Source organism: Perca fluviatilis, chromosome 10, assembly GCF_010015445.1.
Source record: "Perca fluviatilis chromosome 10, GENO_Pfluv_1.0, whole genome shotgun sequence".
Taxonomy (NCBI): Eukaryota; Metazoa; Chordata; class Actinopteri; order Perciformes; family Percidae; genus Perca; species Perca fluviatilis.
The window spans coordinates 24,077,903-24,091,640 of NC_053121.1; the positions used below are offsets into that span (position 1 = coordinate 24,077,903).

Consider the following 13,738-nt stretch of genomic DNA (forward strand, 5'->3'; position numbering starts at 1 on the left):
GTTGAAAGCTCTGAAAATGTACTATTCTCAACAGTAGACAGATGTTTTCACAATCTGCACATCTCACAAAAAAACATACAAATATGCAAAACAAATATGGTGGAAATATGGTCATATATAATCATTCAAGCCCATACCTGTCTCGCCACATTTACTTGAATGCACGTATACACACGCTCACGTATATACACACACACATCTATACGTAGTATTCAGTGAGGTATTTTATTTAGGTCTGCTATGGTAGAAGGGACAAAGCTCCTGTATCTACGGCCAGATGGAAGCAATGTGAAGTTTGGATTATGGGTGGAATCTCTATCTCTGCCACTTTTAAAGAATAAACATACATGTTTAAAAGTAAAGTTAATATTCAAGTTGAAAATCAAATGATAACCTGCACTGATAATAAAATACATTAGCTCCTTTCTCTTTTCACAGATGAAGCATATCAACATGGCCAAATGGTTGGACACATACCGCTTTCTCCACCACTCTCTGAGAGGTCAGTGTTTACTGGTTGTTTACTGATACAGTATTTGCAGTCGTGTGTTAGGTGCATGACTGTAGGCTATAGTTGCACAAACACAAAGCACTTTCAAGCACAGCTTGAGTGAAAGTGATGATATCATTTCACGTTGCCCTGGTAGAAGCTTTGTGTGTTAGTGGTGTGTGAGAACAGGCGCAGGCCCAACTCTGTCCACTGCTGTCTGGTTGCCTATCCCCACTCCTCCCATCCCCCACCTGCAGGGGCATGCGGCCGTCCAGAGGGGTACCTAGGGGCTGTCTGCCGGGGCTAGACTTTGTCTCGCTGTCTGCTGATGTGTTTCTGTGCCTGCGTTCCCGGAGCCCCCGTCCCCGAAGCCCCCGGCAACGGCCCCGGCCACGCCCCGGCCACCGCCCCCAGCGCCACTGACCTGTCCTAACGCTCAGTGGTAAACTCAGCCTGGCTCACCTCGCCTTGTCCTGGCATGACCATCCCAGCCCGGCTTGGGGACCAAAAACCCAGGGCTGCTGTGTTTGCATACTGATCGTCACCTGCACCCACTTTTTATAACCTCCATTCTGGTTCATAACTGACCCCCACACTGCCTCCCCACTTTGAAAGGCCTGTGTCTAGCTGCTCCTCCATTGCATTTCTAACATGGTATCGAAAAACAATTCCTCTTGCTATTTTGCATGTAATACAAAGGGCAGACAAAAAGACGAGTTTTGGTTTTCATCCCATGATTTTAAATAATTTCCACACGGCTGGTTTTATAATAGGGCTGGTTTTTTGAGATCTAATCAAGCTACATTTGCTTTCCAGGAACATTCTTACTTAGCATTTAATAATGGAGTGACCAAATCTCTAAATTTGGATCTTGATAAATCGAGACCAGAGCTTCCCTTGTGTTGACACATGCTGTGTTACTTCCTACTTTTACAGAGAAGCTTGCACATGGCTGATCTGTGCTCTGTGCTGCTGTCTGGCTAGCGCCTGAATGGCTGTGTGAAAAAAACAGAAACAGGACAGAGTTGTTCCTTGACACTGATCTGGGGCCAGCTATGCTGCTGGATGTGTGGATCAGATCTGACCCTAGATTGTGTGACTGAGGATAACATCTATCCTGAGCTTGTCTGCTGACTGTGTTAAGCATTTGGTGACGCTTTGGTGTTATTTTGTGTTGTTCCCCCAGCAAGCAGCAGAGGGTGTCAGTGAGCTCGGAGGACACTGAGTCAGGGAGGAGCAGTCCAGACCCCCAGCCTCACTCCCCTAAACACCAGCACAACCGCAAGAGTGAGTAAATCTAGTCCACACACAGCTATGCCACAATCAAGTACTGTAGATACTTAGAAACTAAATCACAGAAAATGTTATGGGAATTAATGCCAATCATACATGCTTTGCACAGAATTGTACTGCTGTTGCTGATTTTCTTCATAATTTCTAACTGATGTAGATATTTGACTTTTCCCCCCTCAGCAGTTCAGGTGTACTTTAACCTGAAGAACCAGGTACATCAAGGAATTTTGGGGAAAAAGGTCCAACCACTGAGATTAGCTTTTGATTCTACGTTCTTGTTTATTTCCCAGTAAGTGACAAAGGGGTCTTTATAATCGATATAGTAACTAAGTATCTACATGGTGCCTTTAAGGTGAAGTGTGTGGAGAAATGCGTTCATGAATACCTGTAACAGCCTAATGTGTGTTTCACAGGTTGGCCCGGAGCTCATCACTCGGTAGACATCTGCGAGGGTCTGGAGAAGTGGTCTGGAGGTCGGGACACCTTCCACCCATCTGACACAGAGGAGGAGGTTTTGGTGCAACTGGTGAGACCGACAGTGGTGGAAGAAGTACTAGGATCTTTGACTTAAGTATAAGTAGCAATACCATTTTGAGAAAAACTCAAAAAAGTCCTGCGTTCAAAATAACACTTACTTAAATGTTCAAAAGTATTTGCATCAAAATATACTCAAAGTTTTAAAAGTAAAACTACTCATTATGCTAAAAAAAATATTTAATCATATCACTGGATTATAGTTATTGATGCATTGATGCAAAATCAGTCAATGTAGTGAAGTAAAAAATATACAATAGCCTTTTTGCTTCCAAAATGTAGTAAAGTATCAGAAAGTGGAAATACCCAAGTAAAGTACAAATACAAGTACAGTACTTGAGTAAATAATAGTACTTTATACCACTGGAGACCGAATACAGTCACATTATGCCTGAGCCAAGTAGCTGTAGCTCGACTTCAGATGGTTCAAAATGCTGTAGCTTGTCTTACAACAAAGATTAAGAGCAGGGAGCACATTCATTCAGTGTTGGCCTTTTATCACTGGCTACCTATCAAGGACTCTACATGGTAAAGCCCCTAACTAGTGTATATTTCTTTTTGTGTCCATATAGTACTTTAAAGTCTCTCAGGTCAGCAAACTAATGTCTATAGGATGTTTCCAGAGTCAAGTTTAAATGTAAAAACAGCATGCATCTCTTTACCACCAGGTCATCCAATTTAAATGAAATACTTTCTTTAAATACATTTTATCACACTATCATTACCTTTATGAACTAATATTATATACTGTATATATATATATATCTATTTATCATATATATATATATATATATCTATATCTCATATTTTCACCCTTTTGTTTTACGTTATTTGTGTTTTAATTCTATGTTGTGGTTGTTGTTCATACTATCCTGCCTCTTTGATATTTTGTGCTCAATATCTTAACTATATAAATAAGACTTTACTTACTTTGTTCCTGACAGTTTTCCTTTTGTGCTAGTCTCCAGGCAGATACAGGGCTCTGGCTGACTGCCTTCAAAATGGACCAGACAGCATTATCATCAAATGTGGAGACGTCATCCAACTGCAGTGTGAAGACAACAAGGGACACTGGTGAGTTCTCAGCCTGTCAATGTGGCTTAGTGATCAGCCAAACTATCCCATATGTGAAAGGGTACAGCATATGGCAAAAGTAGCTTTTACATTTAAAAGCAAATGTAAAGCTGAACATGGTAACAGAGTTTATTTATCTAATTCCTCCCCCTTTTTCCTTCTTACCTGTTCCTGACTTTCCTTCATCCTTCAGGCTGGTGAAAAACCTGAGTCGGCGACAGGAGGGCTTCATAGCAGCTGCCAGCCTGCGGCTGATTCTAGTAGACAGCAGTCGAGCACACTCCTCCAGACTAGGGGGTAAAGAAAAGACATGGACTTCCAAGATGACAATACAATGTTGAGCCATAGTATTTCTTTTATTTGATTATCTTTTTTAAAGTGTGTATATTTTCTTGTAGACCCAGGGAACCTGAAGCCGAGAAAGCTCAGCTCCCCGTAGAGAAGAAAGCACAGAATGTGAATCTAATATGTACCTGTGGATGATGAACAGAAGGAAAAGGTTGAGCCATAGCTGTCTCATAACTGATCAGCCACCCACTCCTCACTCCTTGGTGACGTCTGCTTTCTCCAGCACAATCATTAAAGAGAAATATGTGGGACTCTAGATACCTGATTTTCTTCCAGGTTATGATTGACAATCTACTGGGCTGGTGTTTTCTGATAGTGAAGGTGTGCTGTGGCACCAGTGCAAAGGCTCAGGAACTGCTTAGCCCTCTTGGACAATCAACAGCCGATTTTTGGACCCCGATTGGTCTTCCTCTTTTCTGATTGGTGTGGAGAATCTTCCATTTGTAACACACATAAAGTCAGGATGTGAGGTTGCTGCTGTAGCAGTTTGTCATTTCTCAATCTGTGAAACCCTTCCTCATTCCAGCTAGTATTCGGGATTCTAGTATCTCCGAATGTTTGTTCCTGTTTGTCTTAGTGTGTGCTGGATGGATGGTAACCCAGGATTTTCCTGAAACATTTCTTAAAACAGAGACTTTTGTACATATACTGTATCATTTTTAACATTTATTGTACCTCAGTGTTTCATCTTTGTGTAGTTAGTTGACATTTGTCCATTGAATTACTTCATTGTATTTTTCTTACATCTCATTCCTTAAGGCACCAATCTTCTGTATAGTCTAGGAGTTATAATGCCAAAATGTGCCATGCCATAATGCCTTTTTTATTCCTGCTCTTTTGGAGTCTCTTGTATGTACTGTTTGCAAAATCAAATACTCTGTTATTGCTTTAACCTGACCTCACAGATATTCAAAAGGCACTTTAATAAGGTGGATAGACGTGAGAAACAAAAAAATCCGCCTACTGTCTACTGAATGTGTGCTTTTCTTGTCGCTTTACCTCTCTTACGGTGTATTTCCTCTTAGTCATGCTGTTATTTCCTTTGTTTATTCTTGAATGTATGATGTGTTAGGGAGTCAGGGGAGACATAACCCTCTGCATGCAGACAGCAGTTGACATGTCAGTGATGGTAATGTAAGACATAAGCGGACATGATGAATATTGATGGCAATGTATTCCTCAGTGTAGAAGAAACAGATAGAGAGAGAGAGAGAAAGGGAGATTATCCTCCATGTACCCCTCCCTCACGAAGGCAGATGCTTCCTCCTCACCATTACAGCTCAGTAAATCTCAAATTCCCCATTAAAAGGGATCATACGGCCAACATGAAATATACCCTCTGTGTCGAACTCTTAATTAAATATTGATCGCAGACTTATATGATTTTACCACGTCAAATCGAGGCCCCAGTCGGAGGCCTGCCTTTGATTCGCTGTTTTTGATATGGAAATGAGTCTATAAAGCAGCAGGAGCTGTTCCGCACTACGCATTTCCTATGTTGTTTGTTTATGTATTTTGCTGTCATGTTGTTCCTATATATTGAGAGGTATCTGTGCAGCTCCGAATGAAATTACATCTCTATATTTTTTACAGGAGCTACGCTTGACAGCACATCCAAACCCCATTTTATTTATTTTTTAGCTTATATGATGAAGTCAGATGGTTTCTTTGTAACTTTAATCCAAAATGCTGCAGATTTTGCACAGATTTTCCTGGTTGGAAAACAAAACAAAACAAAAACCTGCTTAAAATATGTGTGTGTCCTGATGAGCCAAGTAGCCTGAGCTTGTCGCTGAATGTTTCTTTAATTAAGATGAAAATGCATGGCAACTGAACAATGAGCAGGTTTGTATTGTTAGACAGTCACTGTCCTAAACTGGCTTAGCAATAATTGTTTTAGTAATTGAAATAATTCAATACTTGTTTTAACATGGTGATATGTTTGGCTGAAAACTAAGGCTGTTCCTTTTCATGCACCCTGATTTACTCTATTAATTATGTGTTCTTGTTTTAATGGAAGCCAATTAACATAATAAAGTTGTGCAGACTTTTCTCTTTCTGTGAGTTTTTGTTTACATATCACTTGAAGTAAGGATTTCTAAAGCTCCATTTTGTTTCTCTGCTACACTACTTGGGTAGTGACAGTGCACTCAATCAGTGCGTTGTAGCTATGACAAGAATTTACTTGTTTCATTTTGTTTAATACAGAAGCACATACCAAATCATGAAAGTGTCTTTAAAACATTTTAAACATACCCATATACCTAACCTGTACATTCTTTATAATGTAGACTGCTTCTGTAATTATTGGTATGGTGGAATTTAATAGTCATTCAGTCAATATAAATTAAAGTTTTTTTTAGTTATGTATAGCTAACGTATATCCTCTGAAGTTGAAATAGCAAAAGCAAAAAGTAGATTTGAACATTTGTTAACCAGTTATAGTTTTAAAATCTATAACCTTTACATTTCAGGGTCAGGATCTTCCATATCAAATACTGCCCTGTGTTTAGTGAATCCCATAACATGGTTTATCCAGCGGTAATAAAGGGATATCCGGGTGTACACACCATATTTCCCCTGCTTTGCACATTCTTCCCCCCAGCTCACAATGCCCGTAAGGAACCAAGTGTCATGAATACTGTTTGTGTGGGGACCTCCACTGTCCCCCTGACAGGCATCTTTGGCCTCATTATAGTACCCTGCGCAAAACATGAAGTTACTGATCCTGGCACTGCTGCGCCGCTTACACTCTGTCCGATCTGTGAAGGGTACCTCAACTTTCTGCAAAGTGTTAGCCGTGAACCCATGGAAGCGTGTTCGCCCCCAGCCGCTGACCGTGGCTGGGGAAGACTCCTTCATTAGGGCCTCAACAAAAGCGTTGGGCCCGATGCAGATGGGTCGGACAGTTGTGGAGAAGGTGATGGGGCTTTTGAGGTACAGCAGGGCGATGTCATGGTTGTACAAGCATACACTGCTGTTGTAGAGAGGGTGCACATGCTGCTTCAACACATCATAATCCTGCTCTGTGCCCTCGTTGATGTAGATGTTGTGCTCCCCTGCAGGTAGAGATATTACATGTATCACTTATTGTATTGATCTGTATACATTTAGTCTAAAATAAAATACATGCAGTGGTATCTCAAAGTAGTTGGCAAAATAATTTTCTTTGGAAGTGTAAAACATGACATGAAATTAAGAATTTCAAGGACTAAAATACACAAAACTTTACACTATAGGGCTGCCATAATGATTATTTTATTATCAATTAATCTGACAATCGTTTTCTTGATTAATCTACTGATCGTTTGGTCCATACATGTACATTTTGGAAAATGGTAAAAAAAAAAGGCCCGATACATAAAGGTAATGTCTTGAAATTGCTTGTTTTGACAAAACAACAGTCCAAAACCCAAACATATTCAGTTTACTAACACATAAGACAAGCAGCAAATACTCATAACTCAAAAGCTAGAACCAATTATGTTTTGTCTTTTTTGCTTGACCTAAACAATTAATCATAAATCAACGTACACAACTAGTTAATTAACGGATCAATTAATCGACTGTTTCAACTCTACTTTAAACTGGGCTCCATCATGCTTTAGCAGAGGTAAAACTAATCTGTGGCAGTGAATCTTACCTACTCGGACGAAGAAGGCGCCTTTTGCCTCCACCAGGCAATGAGCAGCAGTGATAACCCACTGTTCGCTGACAACGGAGCCCCCACAGAATATCTCACCACTGGGACGCGCTATCAAGGCTACCTGAATAAAAGACGGAGAAAAGCTGTGAATCGCTACAAGACAGTGAACATACTACAGCTGCTGTGTCTTCTCCCTCATGTATTTCAATAACAAAGCCTCACATGCATCAAATACCGTACTGTACTTCCATAAAATACCTGCCATGGGATCTCTCCTGGGATAACCACCTTACCACCTACGATGCGTTTAAAAGGCCTAAGTGGCTCCTCAGTGGGGACCTCAGTGGGGATCTCAGTGTCACGGTACACCCACAGGGGCAATTTCTTTCGTGACTGTTTTTTTACAGAATCATTTGTGGCAGGAAAAGGCACAGAGGTTCGGGCTGGAGTTGAGGAAGGGGATGCAATAGTGGTGATGTTGGTCAGTGAAGTGGTGTACCACAGGCTTGCATTTCCACTGCCGAACAGAGACCTTCTGGATACTGCACTAACCTCTGTCAGGGCAGTTCTGCCACATGGAAATTCAACTGGTGATGTGAGAAAGGAAGAGTCACATTGTGGAAGTTAAGAGTTATTATCAAGGTATTTAGCAGGTGATTCATTACAACTACATTGATACCTTCTGGTTCACATTTAACTCCGTCATGCATCAGCCTGTATCCCCTTGCACAGGAACATTTTGCTCCCATGGTTCCCATTGATTCACAGAAGTGCATACAGTGTCCGTTATTTACATCACACCTTTTTTCTATAACTGAAGAGAATAAACACACATTATTGATTAAAACCCATCTTCTTATTACACACTGTCGTTCGTTGCCATAAAGTATGAGTTCCTGTTTGTTTTGTTTTTCAATTCTCAAACATCTATTGTGTGAATACTGAATGCTTTTTTGCACAGAACAAGCGCATTCGAAAGGGATCTCTTGATGGCCGGTATGGACAGGGGGAACAATTACAACAACCACAATGTATCAATGTGCATATGGGCACATACCTATTGTTTTAAAACAGACTTCAAAAAAATGTGAACCTATCCTTTAAGGGCGCCTACTACACTAGTGTCCTTTTATGACTTTTTTTATGATTATTTGTGAGATACTATACTATGACTTTTTATGACATACTATACTATTATTTTTTGGGACTTTTTATGACATACCATACTATGACTTTTTTGTGACTTTTTATGACATACTATACTATGACTTTTTTATGACATACTGTGCTAAGACTTTTTGTGATTTTTATGACATACTATACTATTACTTTTTATGACATACTGTACTATGACTTTTCTATGGCTTTTTATGACATAATATACTATTACTTTTGTTTCAAAATTTCCGACCCACTATACTATGACTTTTTTTCGACATGCTATACCATTTTCGACATGACTTGTTTTAAAATGTTTGACTATGACTTTTTTTTTTATTTACAACACACTATGAATGTAAATGGACTGTATTTATATATATTATATTAATGACTACTCAAAGCACTTCTACATAGAGCAACCATTCACACACATTCATAGGCTGTGACCGAGGATGCCGTACAAGGTGCCACCTGCGCATCAGATAAACATTGACACACATTTACACTCTTAAACGCATTGGGGGCAACTTGGGGTTCAGTGTCTTTCCCAAGGACACTTTGACATGGAACTACAGGGCCAGGGATTGAACAACAAACCTTCCGATTGGCAGGCAACCACTCTACCACTGAGCCACAGCCACCCCTTTTGTTTCATAATTTTCAACATACTATACTATGACTTTTTTTTCAAAATTTTCGTCCTGCTATTCTATGACTTTTTTCTACATGCTATGCTATGACTTTTTTTTTCAAAATTTACAACATATTATACTATGACTTTTTTTCCACATGCTATACTATGACTTTTTCAAAATTGTATTTTTCAAAATGTACGATATACATGACTTTGACTTTTATTGACTATTATTGCCACTGTTCATTACACCCCCAACCGGCCCTGTCAGACACTGCCTATCAAGAGTCTGGGTCTGTCCGAGGTTTCTTCCTAAAAGGGAGTTTTTCCTCGCCACTGTCGCTGTCGCTAATGCTTGCTCTTGAGGGAATTACTGTAATTGTTGGGGTTTTTGGAAATTATAGAGTGCGGTCTAGACCTACTCTATCTGTAAAGTGTCTCGAGATAACTCTTGTTATGATTTGATACTATAAATTAAATTGAATTGAATTGAATTCAAAATTTTTCAAAAGTTTTTTTCAAAAGTTTTGACATGATATAATGAGTTTTTTTTTTTTTTTTTTTTTTTTTTTTTTTTTTTTTTTTTTTAAAAAAAAATTATTTTTTTTTTTTTTTTTTTTTTTTTTTTTTTAAAAATTTTTTTTTTTTTTTTTTTTTTTTTTTTTTTTTTTTTTTTTTTTTTTTTTTTTTTTTTTTTTTCTATGACTTTATCCAAATTTTTGACATGTTATACTATGACTTTTAAAAAAAATTTGACATGCTATAATATGACTTTTTTTTTTTTAAATTTACAACATACTATACCATGCCTTTTTTCGACATGCTATACTATGACTTTTTGTTAAAAATTTTCTACATGCTATACTATAACTTTTTTCGACGTGCTATACTATGACTTTTTCAAAATTTTCGACATACTGTACTATGACTTTTTTCTAAATTTTCAACATGCTATACTATGACTTTTTTTTGACATACTGTACTATGACTTTATCCAAATTTTTGACATGCTATGCTATGATTTTTTTTTATTTACGACATACTATACTATGACTTTTTCGACATTCTATACTATGACTTTCTCAAAATTTTCGACATGCTATACTATGACTATTTTTCAAAATTTTCAATATACTATACTATGACTTTTTTCAAAATTTTCGACATGCTAAACTATGACCTTTTTCTACGTGCTATACTATGACTTTTTTTTTTCAAAATTGTCGACGTACTATACTATGACATATTTTTCAAAATCTTCGAAATGCTATACTATGACTTATTTTTCAAAATGTTTTGACATGCTATACTATGACTTTTTTTTGACATGCTATACTATGACTTTTTCAAAAATGTATGACATACTATTTTTTTTTTTTACTCAATTTACTATGTCTGATATGTTGTTTGTATATTTATTTCTTGTATGAAATTCTTTGGTGAGCCAAAGAAACATTTCCACCCCAGTGAACAATAAAGATTTATTCTATTCTATTATAGGACTTTCTTTTCAAAATTTTCGACATGACTTTCTTCAAAATTTTCGACATGCTATACTATGACTTTTTTTTCGACATTCTATACTATGACCTTTGCAAAATTTTCAACATGCTATACTATAATTTTTTTTAAAATTTACAACATGCTATAATATGACTTTTTGGAAAAATCTACGACATACTATACTATGACTTTTTCGACATTCTATACTATGACTTTTTCAAAATTTTCGACATGCTAAACTATGACTTTTTTCTACATGCTTATACTATGACTTTTTTCAAAATTGTCGACGTACTATACTATGACATATTTTTCAAAATTTAAAACATACTATTCTATGATTTTTTGTCAAAATCTTCGAAATGCTGTACTATGACTTATTATTCAAAATGTTTTGACATGCTATACTATGACTTTTTCAAAAATGTATGACATACTATTCTAGGACTTTTTTTTTTTCGACATTCTATACTATGACCTTTGCAAAATTTTCGACTTACTATACTGTGACTTTTTTTTTCTAAATTCACAACATACTATACTATCACTTCTTTTCAAAATTTTCGACATACTAAACTATGACTTTTTTCCATATTTAAGACATGCTATAATATAACTTATTTTTCAAAATTTACGACATACTATTCTATGATTTTTTTCAAAATTTTCGACATACTATACTATGACTTTTTTTCAAATTTTCGACATACTATACTATGACTTTTTTTCGACATACTAAACTGTGACTTTTTCCACAATTTTCTATATGCTATAATATGATTACTTTCTAAATTTAGGACATACTATACTATACTTTCTTTGGACATTTTTTATGACATACTACACTACACACTACGTTTTGATAATGTCATTTTACGGGAGCTAGCATTTGATTGAGAGCCACACAGGAAAAGTTCACACATGAAATTAAATTTATATTTTTCATCTCCCATCTCCCCTCTGTCCACTGAAATCACTTACTTAGCTAACAGCACAGGCATTGTTGACAGAAAGTAATCCCATCCACACTTGCGAGGTGCCACTAGTTGCCATGCAACCACTAGCTTTCTGACAACTTTCCACAAGTTGTCATTCTTAACCTGACAGACACTTATTTGAGAGGCGCAGTATAACGCAGTTGCAGAGTAGTGTATTGAATGTGAAAGTGTTGAAATGGACCAGTGATGATTAAATATAATGCATGCATTTCGTGTCACGTCTAGGGGCCGCACAAAATGTATCTGAGAGCCACCATTGGTCCATGGGCCACACAAAACTATGTACTACACTGTCAAATAAATGTGTGATTTAGGTAAATGCAGTCAATTCTCATAGAGAGGGCACTTTGACTGCTGTTTTTAGAATATCCAAAAAGACAAACAATCTAATTTTGGGACCTAAAACAAGACTGGTGCTGGATGCCAGCCATTGATTTAACAGAAGAAGGGAAAAAGGTGTCTAGCTGTTTATCCTTTGAGACTGAGATCTGATCTGATCTTATATTCTCAGAAACTTTGGATCATGTATCATCAAAAATCTAATTTCTTTTGATCCCATTTATAAATAAAGCCACAAGACTTTCACTTACCAATCTCACAGTTATTGCCAGTGAAGCCAGACGGACATGCGCAGGTGTAGTAGCCGATGTGGTTTTTGCATGACCCATGGTTCAGACATGGGCTTGATTTACACTGATTGCCATCTGAAGAAATCCAGACACAGTAACTCTAATGACCTCATTTTGTATAGTACGTTTATAAAGCAATGTTTACTCAGGGAAAAAAGTAGAAAGAAAAACATCTTTACATAAAGGCATGTCTAAAATACAGGTCGGCATTACAGGATGAAGTGGGTACTCTGATTGCAGAGTTGGAGAGAAAATGATCGCAACAAACACATTAGACAAACAAAGACACAGTCACAGTCGGTTTGTGTTTGGAAGAAGTCTGTTATTAAAGACATTCTTACCTTCATATGCCTCCCAGAATTCCATCTAAAATACAGAGTAAAGTCTCCGGTTGAGAACAGCCAGCAAAAACAAGAATATGTACTGTATAAATTAAAAACAAGATAAATACATAAATAAATACCCACTGTCTTTTGATCATTCTCAAAGATCTCCCTGGCCTCTTCCAGGTTACATACTTCCTCCATACACTCTCTCTCCAAGTTGTCTCGCAGCAGCTCCTCAAATAAACCAGTGTTGTGGCGTTTGTGTCTCTGCAGAATACTGTCGGCTGCCTGACCGGACAGGAACACTGAGCCTGAGGCTGGAGCTAGGGTTAGAGTGAGCAAAAGGAAAATATAGTTAAACATAGTTAGTGTTTAACTGTCTTCATCTCATGCACCACAAAAACAAATATGTAAAGTATAGAGGTATTCTTTTCTGTATAAATAAAGTTAATAAAAAGGACGATCCTCCACCTGGCACATATACCGACAACACTCTAAAAGTAAAACTGCACAACTAAAATAAACCTCAAGTCAGAGAGAAATTATTTGTGAGCATCATAAAGATGAAACATAAAATACCTCCATAGCCCAGCTGAAAGTCCAAAAGTAGCAAACAGAAGCCAGACAAAGAAACTAGTGCCATTTCAAACAGCTGTGGTATCCTGACACACACTGACACACACACACACTGACAAAACACACTGACACACACACACACACACACACACACACACACAACACACACACACACACACACACACACACACACACACACACACACACACACACACACACACACACACACACACACACACACACACACACCACTCCAAAGTACAAAGCTCTGTTTGCACATGACATGCACATGTCACGATTAGTTTAATGTTTGTTCAAAGAAAAACATCCTGACTCTGTCTGAAAACTGGTGTGAAATAGCATAACATCTCAGCAGTCCGGTTTTCACCCTCCAGTAACCATCAGCTACAGTTTAACATATTCTGAAAAGACCAAATCAGTTGTGCAGTGGTCTACAGTGTAAATTCTTTATTTCATTACAACGCTAGCCATAAACCAAACACATGAATTGTTTCTATTTAGTTCT

General features: G+C 37.6%; 2 protein-coding genes across 7 annotated transcripts in view; one reads left to right on the forward strand and one right to left on the reverse strand.

The window, feature by feature from the left end:
• The window catches only part of mcf2a (MCF.2 cell line derived transforming sequence a), a 23,574-nt gene extending 17,782 nt beyond the window's left edge, over nucleotides 1-5,792 (forward strand). For 3 of the 6 annotated variants that reach the window (XM_039812617.1, XM_039812621.1, XM_039812623.1), the window contains 6 exons: nucleotides 439-502; nucleotides 1,677-1,777; nucleotides 2,197-2,309; nucleotides 3,279-3,391; nucleotides 3,585-3,688; nucleotides 3,771-5,792. In XM_039812617.1, coding sequence (XP_039668551.1) covers nucleotides 439-502; nucleotides 1,677-1,777; nucleotides 2,197-2,309; nucleotides 3,279-3,391; nucleotides 3,585-3,688; nucleotides 3,771-3,874 — 599 coding nt within the window. In that variant the 3' untranslated portion in view covers nucleotides 3,875-5,792. Of the gene's footprint in view, nucleotides 1-438; nucleotides 503-1,676; nucleotides 1,778-1,963; nucleotides 2,073-2,196; nucleotides 2,310-3,278; nucleotides 3,392-3,584; nucleotides 3,689-3,770 lie in introns of those variants that run through there. The other 3 variants (XM_039812618.1, XM_039812619.1, XM_039812620.1) reach the window with 3 other exon arrangements.
• f9a (coagulation factor IXa) lies at nucleotides 5,402-13,328 on the reverse strand. The gene is made up of 8 exons (XM_039812624.1): nucleotides 13,216-13,328; nucleotides 12,778-12,959; nucleotides 12,652-12,676; nucleotides 12,272-12,385; nucleotides 8,065-8,199; nucleotides 7,644-7,972; nucleotides 7,383-7,506; nucleotides 5,402-6,798 (listed from the first exon to the last, which is right to left on the reverse strand). The coding sequence occupies exons 1-8, from the start codon at nucleotides 13,277-13,279 to the stop codon at nucleotides 6,203-6,205; spliced, it is 1,569 nt and encodes a 522-aa protein (XP_039668558.1). The 5' UTR covers nucleotides 13,280-13,328; the 3' UTR covers nucleotides 5,402-6,202.
• Between the last annotated feature and the right edge of the window lie 410 nt (nucleotides 13,329-13,738).

Excerpts from the sequence above, each read along its gene's own strand:
- f9a (XM_039812624.1), bottom strand. The coding sequence starts at position 13,279 with ATGGCACTAGTTTCTTTGTCTGGCTTCTGTTTGCTACTTTTGGACTTT. Across the intron at positions 12,960-13,215 it reads CTTTCAGCTGGGCTATGGAG|CTCCAGCCTCAGGCTCAGTG; the intron begins GTATTTTATGTT and ends CTCTAACCCTAG. Across the intron at positions 7,507-7,643 it reads CAGGAGAGATCCCATGGCAG|GTAGCCTTGATAGCGCGTCC; the intron begins GTATTTTATGGA and ends TCTTTTATTCAG.